The sequence below is a fragment of the Oryctolagus cuniculus genome, chromosome 4 (genome assembly GCF_051225735.1).
Source record: "Oryctolagus cuniculus isolate XC-2025 breed Fujian yellow rabbit chromosome 4, ASM5122573v1, whole genome shotgun sequence".
NCBI lineage: Eukaryota > Metazoa > Chordata > Mammalia > Lagomorpha > Leporidae > Oryctolagus > Oryctolagus cuniculus.
Genome location: NC_142870.1, coordinates 58,681,184 through 58,703,865, shown reverse-complemented (window position 1 = coordinate 58,703,865; position 22,682 = coordinate 58,681,184). Strand labels below are relative to the sequence as shown.

The following is a 22,682-nucleotide window of genomic DNA, read 5'->3' as shown; positions in this document are numbered from 1 at the left end:
AAAATCTTTTGGAAATAGTTGGATCATCTCTTGACAGTTCAGTTTGGAATGATACTGTGGAGTTCAGTTATAAGTAATTAATTCAAACCTTAAATTAGTTTAGATTAAGTACATTTGGAGTTAAAACTTAATAGTGTGTAGTATGTTAAGATTAAGTGATATGAAATAGGGGGCAACATATTAAAATATTGGTCTTAGGAACTTTTAGGGCCTGTTGCGAGAATCACCGTTCCTCCATGACAGGATTTATTTTAAGCCAGAAAAGACAGGCATAAGGGTACTGGAATGAAACTGTTCTTGCAATTTAGATTCTTCTGCCTTCTGTGTGATGCCTAGCTCCTAAGATGCTCAAATGCACCAATAAAATGCTTAAATTTAGCTAATCGCCATATAAGGAATAAGGAACTCGCCTATATGTGTAGTGATGTATATACTTGTTTACTCTAGTGAATAAAAATGCTGGGAGTGGAGGGATGGGGCTTCTCGCCTCAGTACTGCACTATGCCGTATGTGCATGTGCCGATAAGAGCCCCAGCTAGCTGGTAATAAAATCCTCTTGCTGTTGTATCCAGCCTGCCTTTTGTGAGTTGTTTTGGGGAGGGTCTCATACCGGACACAACAATATCCATGGACTTTCAGTTGCCAAACTCTGCTTTAAAGAGAGAAGGCTTTTCCTTTATTTTAAACAGAATCTACCTCAGAGTCTCCTACAGCCTTGCAGTAATGGAGTTATGAGGAATTTTTTTTTTTTTTTTTTGACAGGCAGAGTGGACAGTGAGAGAGAGAGACAGAGAGAAAGGTCTTCCTTTGCCGTTGGTTCACCCTCCAATGGCCGCCGCGGGTGGCGCGCTGCGGCCGGCGCACCGCGCTGATCCGATGGCAGGAGCCAGGAGCCAGGTGCTTTTCCTGGTCTCCCATGGGGTGCAGGGCCCAAGCACCTGGGCCATCCTCCACTGCACTCCCGGGCCACAGCAGAGGGCTGGCCTGGAAGAGGGGCAACCAGGACAGAATCCGGTGCCCCGACCGGGACTAGAACCTGGTGTGCCGGCGCCGCTAGGCGGAGGATTAGCCTATTGAGCCGCGGCGCCGGCCAATGAGGAATGGTTTGAGACTACAAATCATTAGCAGTCTGAGTCTCTAGTCAAGAAAAATACCCCGTTGAGAAAGAAAATTTGCCACTCAGGAAGCAGAGAGACCACAATGGCTGGAAGAGCCCAAGGTGGGCAAGCCCTAGGGCTTTGCTAGTTACCATGAAAGGGAGGGGAGAATTATAGGGAATGGAGAGCCTCATTCATGCTGCCCTGTCACATGACTTCACCTCCATCTCTCCTCTCCGGTTCTAATAATTTCTTATCCCCATTACAAAAAAAAAAAAAAAAAATCATCATGCTTAGATTCTTCTCATTGTTTGTCCTCCCTGTCTTCAGAGCCACAATCTAGAGAGCACATTTAAAGTTTGAGGAATTTGGAGGCCAGTGCTGTGGTGCAGCGGCACCAACATCCCATAGGGACTGCTGGTCCCAGTCCCCACTGCTCTGCTTCTGATGCAGCTCTTGCTAACGTGCCTAGGAAGGCAGCAGATGATGGTCCAAGTCCCTGGGCCCCTGCCACCCAAATAGGAGACCTGGATGGATTTCTTTGCTCCTGGCTTCGGCCTGAACCAGTTCTGGCTGTTGCTGCCATCTGAGGAGCGAACAGTGGATGAAAATCTCTCTGTTACTCTGACTTTAAAAAAAATTAATCTAAAATAAAATAAAATAAAAAAAGCTGAAGAAAATAAAAGAAAATGTTTACAAAACCAGATTCAAAAAGAAATGGAAAAAATGAATATATTGGTAGTTCACTTCAAAACACAGGGTGAAAAAGTGAAGACAAGGGCCAAAATTTATGTGAAGACATGAAGACTATGATGCTACAAAATAATAATTATCAATGATATTGTAAGTATGTATAAGAATTAATTACAAAAAGAAAATCTAATATCAACATGAGCGAAGCAAATTAAAAAATAACATATGGAGTAAACCTACCAAGAAAATGAACATAAACATTTCTTAACCTCACTGGTAATCAAAGGAACAGAAATTTACACTAAATTGATAAAAAAAAGTGATTTCTAATGATACCAGATGTTGACAGGGTTGTGAGCAATAAACCTCTTTAACACTAAAAAAAGTGCAAAAATCTTTTGAGGAACAATTTCCCAATATTATGTAAGGTGGATGATGTATAATATGAATATACTATATTTAGCAGCAAACACTACTCATATACACATATCAGTCATATTAAATAAAGGTGTTTAAAGCAATCATTTAAAAGAGCAAACCAATATTTATTGAGTATATAAGCCAGAAAACCATGTTTATCTTTTTAATCTTACAAAATCTAAGGGGAAGTAGTTTTGTTCTATTTTTCTTAGGACTATTTTTGTGATAAGTTTTAGGATCACAGTAAAATTGAATGCAAAGCACAGAGACTTCCCATATGCACTCTGACCACAAACATGCTCGAACTCCTCTGCTGTCAACATTAGGGTGATAATTTTGTTACACTCTAGGCACCTACATAAACACAGAAATATCACCCGAAGTCCACACATTACAATAGGATTTATTCCTGGTATGGGACATTTTGAATATTGTATAGACTCATGTTTCCACCAGTATAGTAGCAAACAGAATATTTTCACTGCCCTAAAAATCCTCCGTGCCCTGTCTGTTCATCTATCCCTCCAATTAAATCCCTGGAACCACTAATTTTTTTTATTGATCCTGTGGTTTTGCCTTTTGTAGCATATCATATACTTTGAGTCATGTAACACGTGGCATTTTGAGAATGGTTTCTTTCACTCAACTGTACACATTAAAGTTTACCAGAGTTCTTTGCACGGCCTGATCTTTTTTTTTTTTTTTTTTTTTTGACAGGCAGAGTTAGACAGTGAGAGAGAGACAGAGACAGAGAGAAAGGTCTTCCTTTCCTTTGGTTCACCCCCCAAATGGCTGCCATGCCCGGCGTGCTGCACCAATCCGAAGCCAGGAGCCAGGCGCTTCCTCCTGGTCTCCCATGCGGGTGCAGGGCCCAAGCACTGGGGCCATCCTCCACTGCCTTCCCAGGCCACAGCAAAGAGCTGGACTTGAAAAGGAGCAACTGGAACAGAATCCGGCGCGCCAACCGGGACTAGAACCCTGGGTGCCGGTGCAGCAGGCGGGGGATTAGCCAAATGAGCTGTGGTGCTGGCCAACTCATTTGTTTTTAACATTAAATAATATTCAACTCTTTGGATATATTGGTTTTATTTAGCCCCCCTTCTATTGAAAGATATTGGTGCTCCCAAGTTTGCCAATTTTGAACAAAGCTGAGGTTAATACCCTGGTGCAGATATTTATATGGACATATGATTTCACATCATTTGAACAAATACCATAAAACACAATTATTGGCTCATATAATGGATATTTTTTGTTTTTCAAGAAGCTATCAAAATATCTTACAAAGATCTTGTACTGTTGTACATTCCCATCACCATTGAACAGAGTTTCCAGTTGCTCCACATCCTCACCACCAGTTGGTGCTGTCAGTGTACTAAATTTTGGCTATTCAAATAGTTATGTAGTGCATTTAATTATTAGTTTATTTTGCATACCTTAGTGATGTATGATGGCCATCTTTTTATATTCGTATCATGTGTAATTTTTTTAGTGAAATTGTTTTTAATCAATTTATTCCTTTTCTTCTTGAGTGTATTAAATTTCTTTGTATAATTTGGATAACATTCCTTTATCAGCTTTTACAAATATTTTCTTTAAGAATGTGATTTATATCTTCTTCTATTTATATTTCAGGAAAGAACTTTCTACTTAACATTGTATTTCAGAGGAGGCACCCAGCTCCCGGCTTCAGATCAGTGCAATTCTGGCCATGGTGGTCATTTTGAGGGTGAACCAACAGAAGGAAGACCTTTCTTTTTGCTTTCTCTCTCACTGTCTATAACTCTACCTGTCAAATAAATAAAAAATTATAAACATTAAATGAATTGAATTAATACTATATTTAGGGATTAAGCATGTGTTCTACAATGTTACAAGATATGTGGGACTAAATTTTGTAAAATAGAGGATACCAGTTAATACAGAGTTTAGTATATTATAAAAGTTAGTATATTATAAAGAGTTTAGTATAATATATATTGTATATGTTATTATACATACAGAGTGGGGTACAATGAAAATATTCCAGCTTTTTAATTATCAGAATTCATGTTGCTTTCAATTATGTTTGTGGTTAAATTTTGTGTTTTATTTATTTATAAAGAATGATGATTTGTTATTGTCCCCATCTGAAATATTAAATAAAGCACATAGTTTATCCCTAGCCATTTGTACTCCCAAGTATAATACAGTGGGATAATATTGTTGATATTAGTGCATATCTTTCTTGGTTAAAAACAATTTCAAAAGTTTGCTTATAGAATTATATAAGGATAAGCTAGGAAGAAGAGAAACTTAAGAAAGAAAAATTTGTATACAAACAGAAATGAAATGGAACGTAGTAATAGAAAATATTCATGCATTGATGTTAGAGAAGAAAGGAAGCAAATAAATGTATGGAGAAAGAGATATGAAGATAATGGTGAGTGAAGAAAAGATTGAGCATTTGTAAATGGCATAAATAGTCAATGTGGGATACTGATGTGTTCAAATTTTCACTATTTTTATTCATTTCAAGTAGTGAACAATATAGATATATGCACAATCACTGGTATCAAGGTCAAAATTAGAAATATATTGCAAATGGTACCCTTTTTAGAATAAAGCACAATATTAACAATAGAGACATTAGTTTTCACTGACATTCTGCACTGGCTATGGAAGAAAAATGAAGGAAATTTTATGATAGGACATTGTGAGGATAAAAAAGTCTAGTAGGCCAGATTTCCATGGAAACTGTCAAATATTGAATTATTCTTCTATAATCATGTCCCTGCAATGCATGTGAGTTGTTAGATACTTCCTGATAGAAAAGACAATGGAGGTCAGCTTCTCCTTGTCTTTTATAGAACAGGGAGTTACACCATTATGAATTAAGTTGAAAGATTATAGTCATAAGCAAATGACCAGCTGATAACTATCCTGGTCCTGATTAGGTAATGATGATCATGATGATGATTAATATAAGCTTATTAATCTTACAGATAACTTTGGACCTGTGTTAAGCATTGTGTCTAGCCATTTCTTACAGTTGGTTATAGCATAATACTAATTGAGCTGCACTTTTGGATCTAAGTTAGCTTTGCAAGAAAATAAATTTCTCAGCTTTAAAGTCAAGAGCTGTGTCCTTACCTGACACTTGCCTTGTGGTTTAACATGTGTAGAATCTGTGTGGAATATGAAAATGAGTCTCCATAATTAAGTAATACTACATGGGCTGGTGTTGATGTCCTGCTTAAGCCACTGCTTGAGACACCTGCATCCCATGTTGGCGTGCCTAGGTGCTATTATCAGCTCTGCACCAATTCCAGATTCCTGCTACTGTGCACCCTGGGAGACAGCTGGTGAAGGATCATGTGATTGTATTCTTGCCATCCATTTTGAAGACTTGGGGTGATTTCTCATTTCCTGGCTTTGGCCTAGTCCAGCTTCAGCTACTGTAGGAATTTGGGTAATAAACCAATGGATTGTAGCTTCTCTCTATCTCTCTCTCTCTCATCATTCTCCACAAAAGAGTGAAATAATAAGATTTTAAGAAAAATTAAAAATAAATCCTACAGCAAAGTAAAGGAAAGAGAAGGTTTTGTGTGTGTGGGTGTGTGTGTGTGAAAAAGTTCATTGATAGTATGTTTTAAGTCAAACATCTCACTGTTCTTAGGATTCTCATATTCATATAACTACAGTTGGTACTTCCAAATTTTTGTTACAATGGAATTATGCACACTCATATTAAGATGTAAACATCACTAGAGTAAATTATACATATTGGGCTGTATAATTCTGCACTTAAAGAATACACAATTTGGGCAAGAACTGTGGCAAAGTAAATCACCACTTGTGACACCAGCATCCCTTAATGGCATCAGTTTGAGTTCTGGCTGCACCACTTTTGTGCTAGCTCCTGACTAATGTGCATGGGAAAGCAGTGGAAGGTGGCCCAAGTGGTTGGGCCTCTGCACCCGTGTGGGAGATCTGGAAAAAGATCCAGGCTCCTGGCTTCATCCTGACCCAGCCCTGGCTGTTGTGTCCATGTTGGTAGTGAGCCAGCAGATGCAATGTCTCTCTGTCTCTTCCTCTCTGTAACTCTGCCTTTCAAATACATAAATAAATCTTTAAAAATGAGAACAAAATTTCTGTTATTGATTTAATTGAATAATAAAATTCATAATATATGTGGATAAAATTTGCAGAATAAAACCATAAGCATTTCATTGGCCTGAAAATCTAGAAAAATAAACTAGAATGATTTAAATGAATTTCAAAGTAAATTACTTTATTTGGTGCAAATATTCTACATAACTCTAGCACACAAGGTACTTAGGTAATGAAGGAAGAAATAAAATCAAAGACAGTTTGAATATACAAATAGTAAGATTTAAGTACACTCTGATAACAGGTTGGGTAGTCAATGAAAGATTGTGGAGTATTGAAATTAAGCCATTTCTGAAGAAAAATGGCAAATATGCAGGCTTAGAAGACTTAGAAAAGCTATGGCAAATGTTTGAATGGGCCTTATTTAGGAAAGAGATTTTATTAACTCAAAAAGCAATAATTGGGAATTATACTGATTTCATTGTAGCATAAGCATTTCCTGTAAACAAATGTCCAAATTTTAGTTTCTTCCAAATGTTATCAGGCTTCTCTATCATTGCAGATTTTCCCATCCTGATTGACCATTTTTAATTCAACAAATTTTGGTTTAAAGTTTAAGCCTGTGCCTGTGGTACCAGCATCCTGTATGGGAGCTGGTGCAAGTCGCAGTTCCTCCTCTTCTGATCGAGCTCCCTGCTGGTGGCCTGGGATAGTAGTGGAAGATGGCCCACATGTTTGGGCTCCTGAACCAATGTGGGAGACCCAGAAGAAGCTCCTGGCTCCTGGCGTCGGATGGGCCTAGCTTGGGCCATTGTGGAGAGTGAATCAGTGGGTGGAAGACCTCTCTCTCTGTCTCTCCCTTTGTCTGTAACTCTGACTCTCAAATAAATAAATAAATAAATAAATCTTTAAAAAAAGACACTATGTGGTCCCTGGATAACTAATTAGTGAAAAGGACAGCAGGACTCCTGGTAAAGCATACATGCTCGTGAGACAACCACTCAGTGATACTTGCAGTGGACAATGTCCATTCAGTGGGAGGGGGAGAAGGGAACTATCAGGCTTTTCTTGTCTCTAATTCTATGATTGACAATGATAACTTATGGAATGTTTATCTGTTTTTCAGAGCTTTTGTTATTGTTTGCTTTGTATTTCTTCTGAAGTTGTAAATAAAAAAGGAAACGCTCTGAACACAGGAGATGAAAGTGAAAAACAAAACAAATCTGAGATTCTTGATGCTTTGGTCTGTGTATCCGTTCGCACTGCTCCTGCTTTGGAGAAAGAGGTGAGTAGGAAGGATAAACTCCTTAGGCTACATCTAACTCCAAGGTTCTAAGACTTAGATTATATAAACACCACAAGAAAGAACTTTTTTAAAAAATATATAAAATTTTAAATCAAGTGTTGTTAGATATACTTTCCTTGAAGAGGTATGTTTCAGTATTTTTCCAACTAGAATGATACTGTGTCTATTCACATGCAAAGTAAACAAGCATTATTGAATTTATATGCTAGAAAATGTATTTTATTGTTCCATGCAGAATGATTTTGATTGTGCTAAACAACTAACAGCTTCTGGATAGCTTTGGTTTTTTTTTTTTGGTAAAATATTTTTGTAAAAAAATAAATGCCTAAACTTTTGAAATGCTAAAATTCATTCTAAAATATTTCTGTAAACCAGATCTTCTCAGTTAAGAATGGATTTGCTTTCTTTACTTTGGCATATACACAGCATGGGAGGAAATGTAGCGAAAGTATTGGCCAAATAACACAGAGCCATCTATCCATGAGGAACAGATCTTGGAATATCATACCCACAGCAATGGGTCATTTGGAGTGAACTCCTTTCACCTCTTAATATATCCAAGAATCATCAAACGGATGGTTTTAAAAGAGCAGTCTTTATCTGTGGTCTGTGTGGCTCCCTGTAAGTTCTGCACTTTTTTTTTTTAATTTATTTTTTTTTTTTTTTATTTTTTGACAGGCAGAGTGGACAGTGAGAGAGAGAGACAGAGAGAAAGGTCTTCCTTTGCCGTTGATTCACCTCCAATGGCCGCTGCAGCCGGCACGCTGTGGCCCGCGCACCATGCTGATCCGATGGCAGGAGCCAGGCACTTATCCTGGTCTCCCATGGGGTGCAGGGCCCAAGCACTTGGGCCATCCTCCACTGCACTCCCTGGCCATAGCAGAGAGCTGGCCTGGAAGAGGGGCAACCGGACAGAATCCGGCACCCCGACTGGGACTAGAACCCGGTGTGCCAGCGCCGGTAGGCGGAGGATTAGCCTAGTGAGCCGCGGCGCCGGCTTAAGTTCTGCACTTTTTACCACTGGCGAAGATTGAATGCCTTGCATCTTAAAGTGATGTGCTGAGATGAATACCATCAGCATCACTAATAAACTTGTTAGAAATTAAAGAACTCGGCTGGCACCACGGCTCACTAGGCTAATCCTCTGCCTGCGGAGCAGGCACTCCGGGTTCTAGTCCCAGTTGAGGCGCCGGTTCTGTCCTGGTTGCACCTCTTCTAGTCCAGCTCTCTGCTATGGCCCGAGAAGGCAGTAGAGGATGGCCCAAGTGCTTGGGCCCTGCACCCGCATGGGAGACCAGGATAAGTACCTGGCTCCAGGCTTCGGATCTGCGTAGCGGCCATTTCGGGGGTGAACCAAAGGAAAAATAAGACCTTTCTCTCTGTCTCTCTCTCTCACTGTCTAACTCTGCCTGAAAGAAAGAAAGAAAGAAAGAAAGAAAGAAAGAAAGAAAGAAAGAAAGAAAGAAAGAAAGAAATTAAATAACTCAGGTCCTGCTCCAGTCAAAATGGATTGGAATCTGCATTTTCAATGAGATCCCCATTGAAATTGTAGCAGTAGTGCTATAATCTGTGGCTTGTCTTTTATCAAGGAATAGTGAGAGTCACATAATATAATGGGATTCTGAGAAAGTTATGTGTGTGCATGGGTTTTAGTAGCTTGTATTTTTTGAGTGTTTTCAATGCTTGGGTAATATTTTAATAGTGTTACAAAAATTATCTTCATTAAGACTCTAGATTTGCTTGGAGTTAACAATTACTATATTCAGTTAATTTGTAATGTAACTAACACTTGAAAGGTTCAGTCATCTTACCCAAGACCACAAGCTAATGAGAACCAGAATCGGTCCTCAAATATCCTTTCTAGCCACAGTGATGAAAACACACAGCTTAACCTCCATTTTCCCAACGTATAATGGGGGTGACCATACAAACTCTACAGATCTTTCTAGCTACAGAACCGACATAAAGAGGTTAAAATAGAGTCATCTTAGAATTTCTTAAGTTTATAACATTTTTGTCCCCAGTAGGTTTTTCTGATATGAATTAAATTCTGGCAAGTCAATTTTCAGAAATATGAGCAACAATGTCAAGTTTACTTTGCCTTAACATATGATAGAGATGATATTCCCCATACTCAGTTAAATCACTTTACTAAAACTTGGTTAGTGCTTCAATTTGTTTTCACACAATTCCATTCAATTTGTAGGGGCAAGCACAGCATGCTAATCCCCTGCTTCAGAACATCCATATCCCATATCAGAGTTCCTGGTTCAAGTCCCATTTACTCCACTTCCAACCCTGCTCCTTGCTAATGTGCGTCCAGGGAGGGAACAGATAATGGCTCAGTTAAGTCCTTGCCACAAATCTGTCAGACTCAGAAGGAGTTTTTGGCATCTGGCTTCAGCCTGTCCCAGCATCCCCTGTTGCAAGCATTATTGGTATGAACCAACAAATGGAATCTCTCTCTCTCTCTCTCTCTGTTTCCCTCTTTTCTGTCACTCTTTTAAATAAATAAATAAATGTTTTGAAATGTAAGCTGTTGGGACAGGCATTGTGGTATAGCAGGTAAAGCAGCAGCCTGAGATGCCCACATCCTGTATGAATGCTGTTTCGTGTCCTGACTGCTCCATTTCCAATACAGCTCCCTGATAATGGACTGAGAAAGCAGCAGAAGACGGCTTGGGCCCTTGCATCCACATGGGAGACCCTGGCTCCTGGGTTCGGTCTGGCACAGCCTTGCCATAGAGGCTACTTGGGGAGTGGATGAGTAGATGAAAGAATTCTTTCTCTGTCTCTCCCTCTTTCTTTGTAGCTCTTTCAAATAAATAAATAAATCTTTAAAAACACAAGCTCTAACTTAAGACTCAAATTTCTTGAGTATTAAAATATGAAATACATAATAAATATTGAATGGCATAATCACCAAAATTTAAACAGGAATTTTGGAAAATGGCTTTGCTCTCTAAAATGCATATTATTTTTAACTGTGATGAATATAATTATTAAACAATGATCACTTACTGAAAAAGATATACAATCTAGGTTTCTTTTTCTTTTTTTTTCGTTTGTTTCCCTGAACTTTTCCTTTGCGTCAATTACAACATATGTGTCACTACTGGCTGATCTAATAAAAAATACAAAAACAAAGAGAAGAAAACTTCTTTTTTTATCTAAATGAAATGTAAATACTGCATGTAGTTCAAACAAATATATTAAATAACTAAATCCATTTACTAAATTTAGTAAGTTATACATTCTGGTTGATTTCTAATTGTGCTTACTTTGCAAGCTAAGAACATGAGGCAATGAAATTATTAAAGATTTCACCGCAGATCCCCCAATATGTCTTACATAACTGCTGAATTTTCCATATTTATCTGGTAAATAACAATGGGAGAGGCTATAAAATCAAATCTCTTAAGTGAAAAACTCAAAACCAACACATCTCATTTCAGCAGTCATTCCGATGTATTATTTGTCTTCAGTATTGACTCTACAGTATACAGAATGTGTTCTAATTAACAGCTGCTGGGCATAAGACCTCACAGTCCTGGTATAGAAGTTAGTTTCCCCTCAATGTTTCTTCAGAAATGTGTGTGTGTTTATACACATACATACATACTGTACTTATGTTCTCAGTTCCCTCACCCTAAAAATGAAACAAGATTGGCGCTGTGGCATAGTGGGTAAAGCCACCTCCTGCAGTGCCAGCATCCCATATGGGTGCAGGTTCGATTACTGGCTGCTCCACTTCCAATCCAACTCACTGCTGTGGCCTGGGAAAGCAGTGGAAGATCGTCCAAGTTCTTGGGCCCCTGCACCTGTGAGGGAGACACAGAAGAAGCACCTGGCTCCTGGCTTCGGATCGGCGCAGCTCTGGCCGTTGTGGCCAATTGGGGAGTGAACAAGCACTTGGAAGACCTCTCTCTCTCTCTCTCTCTCTCTGCCTCTCCTCTCTCTGTGTAACTCTGACTTTCAAATAAATAAATAAATCTTTAAAAAAATGAAGCAAGAACATGTCCATTGATTATCGAGCACCTGAATTTTTACAGATAAAACATGAAGTGTTTAATATGCAGAAGCTCTAGTAAATGTTCAAAACAATTATATGATGTTATTGCTATTAGCCCCATTTTTTTATTCAAAAGGTAGACCAGAAGAGTTTTTGAATAAGCAGTTCAAAATTACAAGAAACAAAGCAGCAGCACAGGCATTTCAACAGTTTTCTCTTAAAAACCTTGCAGTATTCACATCAACAAAATTTTCATCTACTTTAAAACTATTTTCAAAACTGTAGCTACTCAGTATAATGTATTATTTACCAAGGGTATGGTACACTGAGCCTCATACAGCGAAACTATGGGGAAAGAATTCATTTCTGAAATGTCAAGGGCTCAACAATCATATTTTTCTATCAACCACAGAATCTCTGGATACTTAAGGAGACGACTCAACTACATAGTGTTTCCTGAATAAAGGAGGAAAATTCAATGTAAATATGAAGGGGAAAGAATGTAAAAAGGAATAAGAAAATGACAATGTATTTTGTTATTTCTGTAATGAAATCAGTGCAGGGTTTTTAGTGAAATTCTCTTTTAGGTAATTTGATTTCCAAAGACAAAGTCTATTAATTTGATTACTAGCACAAAAAAAAAAAGTCTCAAATTATTATAATTTAGTCTTAAAATTTCCTGTGTCACAGAAAATAATTCAATCCTTCAGAGACACAATCTTAAGTATTCTGGAACTCTTGATATATTTAGAATTTCTTTTTTTGTGTGAAATTGGCTTTTTAAAATTTTTCCCCAAAGAAACCTTTTACTTAAGGAGTGCATATTTCATAAGTACAGCTTTAGGAATATATTGTGATTCTTCCCACCATACCTGCCCTTCCATCCGCACTCCCACTCCACCTCCTCCTCCCTGTCCCATTCCCATATTCATATTCAGTTAACTTTATACTAAGTAAAAGTTTCAAAAATTTGCACACACACAGACAAAAAAACTGTTTGAAAACAAGTTTTACAGTTAACTCTCATAATACAACTCATTGAGGACAGAGGTCCTGCAAGGGAAATTAAGTGCACAGTGACTCATGTTCTAATTTTACAATTAACACTCTTATGTATGTCTTCAATGATCACCCAAGGCTCTTGACATGAGCCGCCAAGGCTATAGAAGAAGTGTTTTGAATCCACAATCTCCAAACTTTTTAAAAAATATTTATTTATTTATTCATTTGAAATGGAGAATGAAGAGAGAGTCCGTGAGATAGAGACCTTCCAACCTCTGTTTTACTCCACAAATAGTTGCTACATCCAGGACTGGGCCAGGACACAACTATGAACTAGGAACTCTATCCTGATCTCTCACATGGGTGTCAGGGGCCTAAGTACTTAGGACATCATCCACTGCTTTCTAGGCACATTTTCAGAAAGCTAGATTGGAAGCATAGCAGCTAGGACTTGAACCAGAACTGTGATATGTGATGTTCCAAGTAAGGGCTTAACCCACTGCACCATAATGCCAACCCCTACTTACATAGATTCATGTATAATTTCCATAATTTTATAGATCTCAAACAAGAGTTAATAAAATAAGCTATTTCCAAATGATAGCAACCTAATGTATAGCTTATAAAAACCTAATTCCACTTCTACACTATTCTGCTCCTGATCAGTGGAAAAAGATTTTTGAACTGGTATGTTTGGCTCATGAAGCATTCCTTACAGTCAAGGATTATAGGCAAAACCAGCAAGTCAACACATAAGCAGAAGTTTTGCCAAATACACAGTTTTCTTATTACCTCTTTTTATGATCAGTAATGTGAATTTGGGAAAACTTAAATTCAACATTAGGTGTGTACATTATGAACATGGGATCAGATTAATCTCATTGTGAAGTGAGTGTACAGCCTGGTAGTTAAGATGTGGGTTCAGATGCCAGCATCCCATATTAGAGCACCTAGCAGTCTCTGCGGACTCAAGCTTCCCACTAATGCATATCCTGAGAAGCATTCTGCCACGTACCTGGTTTCAGTTCCTAGCTCCTGCCTTCTGTGCTTTCCATCCCTAGCTGTGACAGGCATTTGGGAAATGAATCAGAGGATGGGACTCTCTCTTTGTCTGTCTGTATATCCATCTATCTACTTTTTTAAACAAAACAAAACAAGAAAACTCACAGACTTACAACTACAAACAGTGAAAATTGGCAAGCTTGCTGCCATTGAAGAAAACAAACCAGGTTTGAAGCTCTTTATAAAGTCTTGTCCACAGAATATTGTTACAGCTTGACACAATCTACAAGCCTTTTGAAAAGCCCACTTTCATAGAATTGCCAAAAAGTGACTCTAGAGTACCTCCATGGAAAAAGTCCTACATCCTGGGTCCTTGTTAAAAACAATCATCGTGAACATTTAGCATAAAAGCTGACAAAGGCTGTGATACTAATTAAAACAAAAGCCCATCCAGACTTTACAAGGAATGGCTGTGACTTAAATGTGCATAGTAGGCTTTGGCAAGCTCTGCCATATTCCTGGGGTTGTAGAAGTCAGCATGAATAAACAGCGCTATGTGTATTAGGAAACATGTAAAATATCACCAGTTGTTTACTTCTGGCTGGCTGATCTTGATCTTCGAGCAAGTAGAATGTGAATGTTAATGACAGACATAATCTTTTTAAGCATTGAAAGCATACACACACACACACATTGAAAGCACACACACATGCATACACACACACAAATAACCTTGGCTAAGGGGAAGACTTACTTGGTGCAAGGCAGTTAAGGAAAGATCTGAACAATCACGCACTGACAGAAAAAACCCTCCAAGATGATATTTCAGTGGCCGTATAAGACAGAGAAAACACTTCACAGAATTAGTCAAAGAAAGGAAAAACAAACAACAAAATGAACCCAGAAATAACAACAATAAAGAATAATAACAAAAACCCAAAGAGAAAGAAAAGCTTAATTTCCAAACTTTCTATATTACATTATTATATTACATGGTTTTCAACCAAAAATGTAGAAACATGAAAAGGAATAAAAAATATTGTTCATAAATGAGGAAAAAAAGTCAATCTAGAGAAACTATCTTGAATGAAGCATAACATTTTTGATTTTATTATATCCAAATTATTAACAAATATATGCTATCTACAAAAACATACTTTAGACTCAAAAAAAACCCCAAATAAGTTGAAAGTTAAAGGATGGTACAAAATTTGTTATTCACATGGTAGTGGAAATAGTGTAGACTGACTATATTTATATTGGAGAATAGATATTAAGACAATAATCATTACCAGAGGCAATGAGAAATATTGCATAATGTCAATAAGGAAAAGAAAATGATTACAAACATACACACATTCAGCAGCAGAGTTTCAAAACATTAGAAACTGACAACTGAAAAGAGAAATAGGACATTTAGCAATAACAGCTGAAGACTTCAATACTCTATGCTCAATAATTGATAAAAGAACCAGACAGAAAGCTAGCAGTTATTTCAAAAACTTGTATAGAGTTTCAACCAAAATGATCTAAAAGACAACTCTAGAATACTAAGCTTGAAAACAGCAAAGTATATATTCTTTGAAGTGTCATTGACATTTTTTATAAAAAGGCCAAAAACTATGTTTTAGAAAATATCTTTATAAATTTCAAAGACTGGAAATAACACAGTTTTTGATATATGTACAAAAATACAAAATGATAAATCACCAATTATAGGGGATTTGTTGAAACAACATGTATTTGGAATTAAAGCAATACATTTTAAAACGGTCAGTGAATAAAAGAAGAAATTTCAAGGGAGTTAGACTGTCTTTTGACCCGAATGAAAATAAACTGCAACATATGAGAAACAGACAAAGCAGAGCTTACAGGAAAACTGGAAATGAAGAAATATCTCACATTAATAATCAAAATTAATATCCTCAGAGCTAAAAAAATTAGAACAAACCAGTTGACAACAAATGAAAGAAATAATTCAAAAGGAGTAAAAATAAATAGAAAAAAAAGATTATAGAGAATAAAATCAAACTAATAATTATTTCTTTTAAAAATATATAACAATTTTGACAAAGCATTACCTATCCCTAGTAAGAAACAAAAAGATAGAAAACACAGAACTTATAAATGAAATGGGAACAGTATTGCTGATTACTTACAAGTAAATAGATTGCAAGGGAGACTATGAACAACTTGCATGAATTCACAAAGTACCAAAACTAACGTCAGAATCACTTGAAAATCTGAATAGATCTACAAGAAGTCACTAAATGAACCAATAATTTAAAAAGAATTACACATTGAAATATATGAATCATATATGGCTTCTTTGGTGAATTTTCTAAAACGTTCTGAAAAAAAAAAGTGACAATACAAATAGTTCCACATATAGATGAGAAAGGAAGACTTGGCATCTTATTCTTTGAGTCCAGTACCATTCTGATTTTAAAGCTAGACAAACATATAACAAGAAGACAAAGAATAAATGGGCACATATTCCAAAATAAATATAAAAATGAAATCCTCAAAAATTGGCAAATTTAATATTATAATACATAAAAGTTATTTTACAGAAAATCGGATTTATTCTTGGAATATAAGGTTAGTTTTATCATCCAGAAATCAATTAACATAATGCATACTTTTATTTGAATATGTGAATTTCATACTCCCATAATATTTAAACTTAAATAACAGTTTTTGTAGTTAGGAATTTTTTTTTGTCTCAGGTACCAGTAAAATTGTTGATATATATAAAATTTATATGTAGGGGCCGATGCTGTGTTGTAACGGGATAAGCCACCACCTGCAGTGCAGCATCCCATATTGGCACTGGTTTAACACCGGGCTGCTACACTTTTTATCCAGCTCTCCTCTATGGCCTAGGAAAGCAGTAGAAGATGGTCCAAGCCCTTGGGCCCTTGAACATACGTGGGAGATCTGGAAGAAGTTCCTGGCTCCTAGCTTTGGATTGGCACAGCTCTGGCTTTTGTGGCCAATTGGGGAGTGAAGACCCCTCTCTCTCTTTCTCTCTGTCTCTTCTTCTCTGTCTGTAACTTGGACTTTCAAATAAATAAATAAATCTTAAAAAAAATAAAGTTTATATGTAAACTTTCCAGCAAAGTTACTTCTATTCCTACATTGGTTTTGTTTACTTCTAGAGACAATTTTTATGTTATTTAATTATAACTTATATTTTATCACTATATAAATTACATATAAATTACCATTGTATATAATTACATAAATTATATATAAATATTATTATATAAATTATAATATATACATCATAATACAGAGGAGTTTCTCCAGAGAAACAGAACAAGTTAGATTAGCTGAGATAGGATAGGATAGAATAGAATAGAATAGAATATATAATTTTAGAAGTGAAACATGACAAAGATGTATTGAGTACATTTATCTTAGCAAATATGAAGCTATCACAGAGATAGAAGAGGAACAGGGGCCACAGGCCTAAAAGCAGGTTGGGGAAACATTAAAGAAAGTCAGCTACATAAGAAACCTGGGAGAGGGCCGCAGGGCAGGAGTTGGGGTCCCAGGGAAGGAGACAGCAGGGCAGAGTCAAGCAACAAAATTCAAAATAATTTGGCCATAAAATATGAACAGACTGTATTTCTTTGTGGGGAAGGGGAAGAGAGAGGGTGTAGGGAGAAGGAGAGGTTATTTTGGTAGAGACTTGGGGGTCCTACACCACCCTGCTGTGTACCTATCCTCATTCCAATCCTTTCCTTCTGTGTCTCCCCTCAGTCCTCTCCCTGCTCCAACCTCAACCACTCTTCCCGGCTATTACTCTTGATTTCTGCCATTCTAGTTGTGCCGGCTGTCACTCTGCTGTCGTTCCTCTATTACCTTCAGAGAAAGTAAAGGGGGTTGGGGAGTTGGGGGAGCCCCGACCCAGATCTGCTCCCACTCCTCCCCAGCCACCTGGAACAGAATTCCTGGCTGGTCAGACTCTGCATAGCTTTCTGGCAGTCAAACATAGAGGTTAACTCCACACAGGTCTTCCCATAGCTCGGTACCTGGACACCATCCACAGGGCTAGTCATTGCCATGATTTTGATAAGCCCAAGTTTGTTAAACTCAACCTGTATATCCTGTACAATCTCTTCATCCTCCTAGTCATGCATCAGCTTTTGGGCGGCACCATATTTAGGAGGTATAGGTCCTTGCTTGGGTGGCCACCCATGCATATCTAGGAGCTCACTTCAAGCCTCTCATTCGGAGGGTCATAGGCAGCTGATTGATGGTGCTTGGGGCAGGGCCCATCAGGGTGGCATTCTTGGCTCTTACCCTTCCCCTCTGGGTCAGCAGTTCTTAGCCCCAAGCTACATCTCATTCAGCCCCGCCATGGCCTCATCCCTTACATTGATGAACTTGAACTCACAGAAGGCATAGCCATTGGAGAGCCCCATGACACTGTCCTCCACCAAGTTGAAGTCCCTGAGAGGTCTGAACTATGTCAGCAGCCCTTTTACCAGGCCCCTGTTCACATCACCAATGTCAGGTAGTTGGGTAATCCCCCAGTGAACAGCTTGTGGGGACAGTCAGGGACCACGTTGGAAACATCGCCAGGCACCCACACAGAGAGTTTCTGACATCCCAGACAGTGGCTGATAGTCCTGAGGCCTGAAGATCATCAATGACTGTTCTTGGAAGAAGTTGTCATAGAAGGTCATGGCCTGAGTAGTGTTGTTCACTTGATCAGAACTCCAGAAATTCTTGTCTGGTTCATCTGTACAGGCAACACTGGGTGGCCCTGGGGCCTGGGTCAGAACATCATCAACCCCCTCAGGGTGTTTTAGCTTTGAAGAAATCAGTCATGGTCTCATCAGTGATGCCTCAGGGAAAGCTGCCCACATTGAGGCACTGGGCCTGTGGAGCCATTTGTCTTCCAATCATCTGTAATGGGTTTGGGGTCACTGCCAGACTGGCAGGAGATATGGTGAGAAGAGTAATGGCTGGCATCTGACCCACAGCTGTCATGGCCTTGTACTGCATTGGTATGATGTGCTCGGAACAGGTGGTGGCCATCCCAATATTTAGGGACCTTCTTGTTCTCGGACCAGGGGTAATGGGACAATCCACCATGCTTTTCTTTAGCAATTCCAGTCAAAGGTTTGCTTGGCCACTGCTTGTCACTTCTCTGGCTGGCCCAGGTTGTGCAGGTCCCAGCTCTGGAGTTTGTATTGCCAGCTTTGAGAGCTGCTGTGACTGATCATCCTGTGCTGGTTCTCATTGTCCCTGTCTTGTTTATTCTCCTTGAGCTGCTGCTCGTACTCATCGAAGTCCAACATGCTGACGAGGCAGAGCAGTGTCCTGTTCAGCTTCCGCTTCTCCTTGCCTTGCTGCCCACCCTGAGAGGAGATATTCATTATGGAAATTGGTGCACAGGACTACAGATGCTAAGAAGTCCCGTGGTATACTGCTTTCAAGATGGAAAAGAAGGAAAGCAGTGGTGTTACTCAGTCTGAGTCAAATCGCTTGAGACCTAGGGGAATTGATGGTTTCACTGCTGGCCAAGGCCAGAGAAGCCTAAGAAGGGGTGATTGGAGTTTTTTGTTGAGGGTAACAATGCTATAACTCGCAGTCCTCAGGCCTCATGTCCGGAGAACCCGGAAATCAGGTCTGAAGGTTGGAAATTAATGTCCCAGCCAGAGTAAAGAGAGAGCTTGCTTTTTGTCTGCCTTTTGGCTATTCTGGCACTCAGTGGGTTGGATCCTGCCCGCCCACAATGGCGGGGACTGATCCAAACATCAGTCTCTAAAACACCCTCACAGATATACTAAATGATGTTTCCCCATTGAAGGAGGCAGGCATACAGGTTAAAATTGATTAGATTTGTGAACTGGAAGACCACACCTTCACCACGCCCCTGTGTGGCCTCATCCCCCTACCTTGACCACACCTGGGTGCCCACCAGCCAATCAGGTCAATTAACCACTCCCCTTTGGAAGTGGGTTAAAAAGCCAGGACAAGGTGTGGCCCGGGCCCTCCCTTTTCCCTGGCCTCTTGCCAGGAGGGGGCTTGCTACAGCCCTGCACCTTCAGGCCTTCGGGCCATGTGCTGTAGGCTTCTGGGCCCAGATACAGGCCTAGATGCTCTTCCACATGGCTGGTTCCTGGTGCTTGGTATGAACCCCTATTCACCTCTCTCTCTTAAATAAAGCTCTCACTCTCCTATGCATCTTTCTCACTAAATAAATCCTAAAATGTACCATGCTGCCTCATTTATCTGCACCAATATTTAGAATTTTTCTCTAAGCGGGAGATGGGAGGGGTGTGAGTGGGAGGGAAAATAAAAAAAATACACAATTACTCTTAGGTGTTTAATTAATGCTATAACTAGTACTCAAATAGTATTTTACACTTTGTGTTTCTGTGTGGGTGCAAACTGAAAATCTTTGCTTAATATATGCTAAATTGATCTTCTGTATATAAAGATAATTGAAAATTAATCTTTATGTGAATGGAAGGGGACAGGGAGTGGGAGAGGGGAGTGTTGTGGGTGGGAGGGAAGTTATTGGGGGGGGAAGCTATTGTAATACATAAGCTGTACTTTGGAAATTTATGTTCATTAAATAAAATTTAAAAAAAATTTTTCTCTAAATATTAGGCAAGAATCCTCTTGGGATTATTAATATTGGGGATTTATTAATAAGTCCGTGGTGAAATCGTATGACACCCCAAATTCTGGTAGCACATGTGGCACCCTGATAGCAATTCTAGGGAACTTTAAGGTGCAACATTTCAGTGTAGATTTTAGGGGGTCTTCTCTGATTTCACCCGTTATCTGAGGATCCTTAACAGTCAACTTAACATAAAATTAATCGTCATGACATGCTAGAAATTTCTGCTTGTAAATTGGATGAGGGACAGCCTATTTTCATTTTCATTTAAAGATACAGAAATGACACACAGGGAGCTTAAGTAGCTTAGCCAAAAGGAGTTACCTAGGAAATGGTGCAGTGAGACTATGAGCCCAGAGTCTGCCTCTTAATCACTGTGCTAATGGTTTTCAAATATGTTTAGTCTGATGTTCCCTTATATTTTTGTATTTTACTAAAAATTAAATTTTAAATCGCTCTATCTAAAGTACTTAAAATACAATAATCCTGTTACATTTTAACATATATTATTTTTTTAAAAAAACTATATTTTCTAGACAAAACATTAGAAGAATGACATTGTTTTAACATTCGTAAATAATTGTCTGATTCTGGGCTTCATAGAAGACAGCTAAATACTCCTATTTGTTTCTGCATGCAATGTTTTGAGGCATTGTTTTGTCTGGAGGTAAGAAGAAAGCATGCCCTCCTACAGATATGGACTGTAGTTTAATGCCTTTTCTCAGAAAGCTATGAACATTTCCTTTACCACTATGCCAAATGTTGACAAGAAGTAGTTTCTTAGAGGTTTATAAGATGCAATCATATTCACAAAAAAATGTTGTACTCTGTGCTACAATTTATGGCCTATCTTGCACTCAAATGGATGTTTTAGTCATACACTTTGTAACACCATTCTTGACAAAGTGGAAAATATTGGATTATTTTGTGTTATATGCTTGAAAGAGAATGAGAGTGAAAAAGGACTTCTGGAAAGGGCATAGAGTATACCCAGAATTCCTTTTGTTATATTTTGAAAATTACTAAGCTTTGCTCTCTATGTACCACACATGTGTGTGTGTGTGTGTGTGTGTATATATATATATATATATGGTTTTGTGTGTATGCTTCCACAAGCCACAGCTAATATGAATCAATATACCGTTAAGGGTTTCCCCGGAAAAGAGATGGCCTCGGTTATTTGCCTCATGCAAAAGAAGACAAGGCAGACAAGGCAGTGAAAGTAAAGTAGGGTGTATTCAAGTTGGAAACCTCCTGCCAGAGCGGCATGGAGGGGGGCTTCCAAGAGAGGAAAGAACCCCAAAATGAGCAGTAGCATTTGGGGTTTTTAAGTACAATCTTGGGGACCAAACTGTCAATCAACAAGGTGGAGATAAACTCAACAAAAGACCTGATTTACAATTCCCCATCCTGTCTGGCTCACTTATGATTAAAAAATCTTCCATAAGGGTAGGGGGAGAAATCACCACTGCCTTGCTATTCTCATGGTAAATTTGTAAATTTGGAGATTCCTAAGGAAGCAGGATTTTGTCCTGCTAAAGATAACAGAGAGATTCCTACAGAAGAAATCTTTGATCTGGTAAAGATAATCTTTTGGAGGTAGCAGGCTCAGAGCTATTCCAAATTTCTACCAAGGGACCACCCTGACTGCCTATTACCCATTGGACACCTCATAATTCCACAAAGTGAGAACACTTGTTATTTTTTCTGGGAAAGCTAGAGGTATATTGGAGGATTCAGTATCAGGCATAAAAAAATAGCTTTCTCTATGTACTTTGATGCTTCTTAAATTTTGCAACATTTACAAATATGACCTTCTGAAATTAACTTATAAGTATGCATATGCAAATATATCTATATGTATACAAAATATAGTTAATTTCTGAATGATGCATAAGAAAGGATCTTTAAAGAATAAGAATGTATAAACAACAAAAAGTATGCCAGTTGATGGATTTTAAAAAATCTAAAAGAAGAAAAATATCCTAAAGGTACTCCATAATCCTGAGGAGATATTATTAATACACTACTTGATTTCTGCAATTTTTTTTAATCTTTTAAAGTATGGATAGGAAAATCAACTATAACCATCAGCAATTATTCTAACAAAGAAAAATAAGTTTTATTCCTGTACTGACCCATATAAAAAGACTTGTGAGACATTTTTGCTGATTCACTCATTTTTCAAAATGATGTATTGACTTTTGCTTTATTAGATGTTTTTCTGTTAAATTGTACTTTATCTTGTTGATGATGCTGTCATTTTTCTTTTATCAAAATGTATCTGGTATACATTTAAGTCTCAACTTTTTTAAAGATTTTGAGTTATTTTTAATATATTTGTAAATAGAATGAAGTATTGTTAAGAACATTTAAGAGGTGGAGAAAGAAAGACCAAAAGAGAGAGAGAGA

At 38.1% G+C, this 22,682-nt stretch overlaps 1 protein-coding gene across 1 annotated transcript; it reads right to left on the bottom strand.

The window, feature by feature from the left end:
• Positions 1–17,496: 17,496 nt before the first annotated feature.
• Positions 17,497–18,939, bottom strand: LOC100347760 (splicing factor U2AF 65 kDa subunit). The gene is given in 9 exon segments (XM_051818447.3): positions 17,497–17,780; positions 17,783–17,849; positions 17,852–17,958; positions 17,961–18,144; positions 18,147–18,231; positions 18,233–18,426; positions 18,428–18,674; positions 18,676–18,800; positions 18,802–18,939. Coding segments are annotated over 9 exon segments (1,431 nt in total).
• Positions 18,940–22,682: the final 3,743 nt, after the last annotated feature.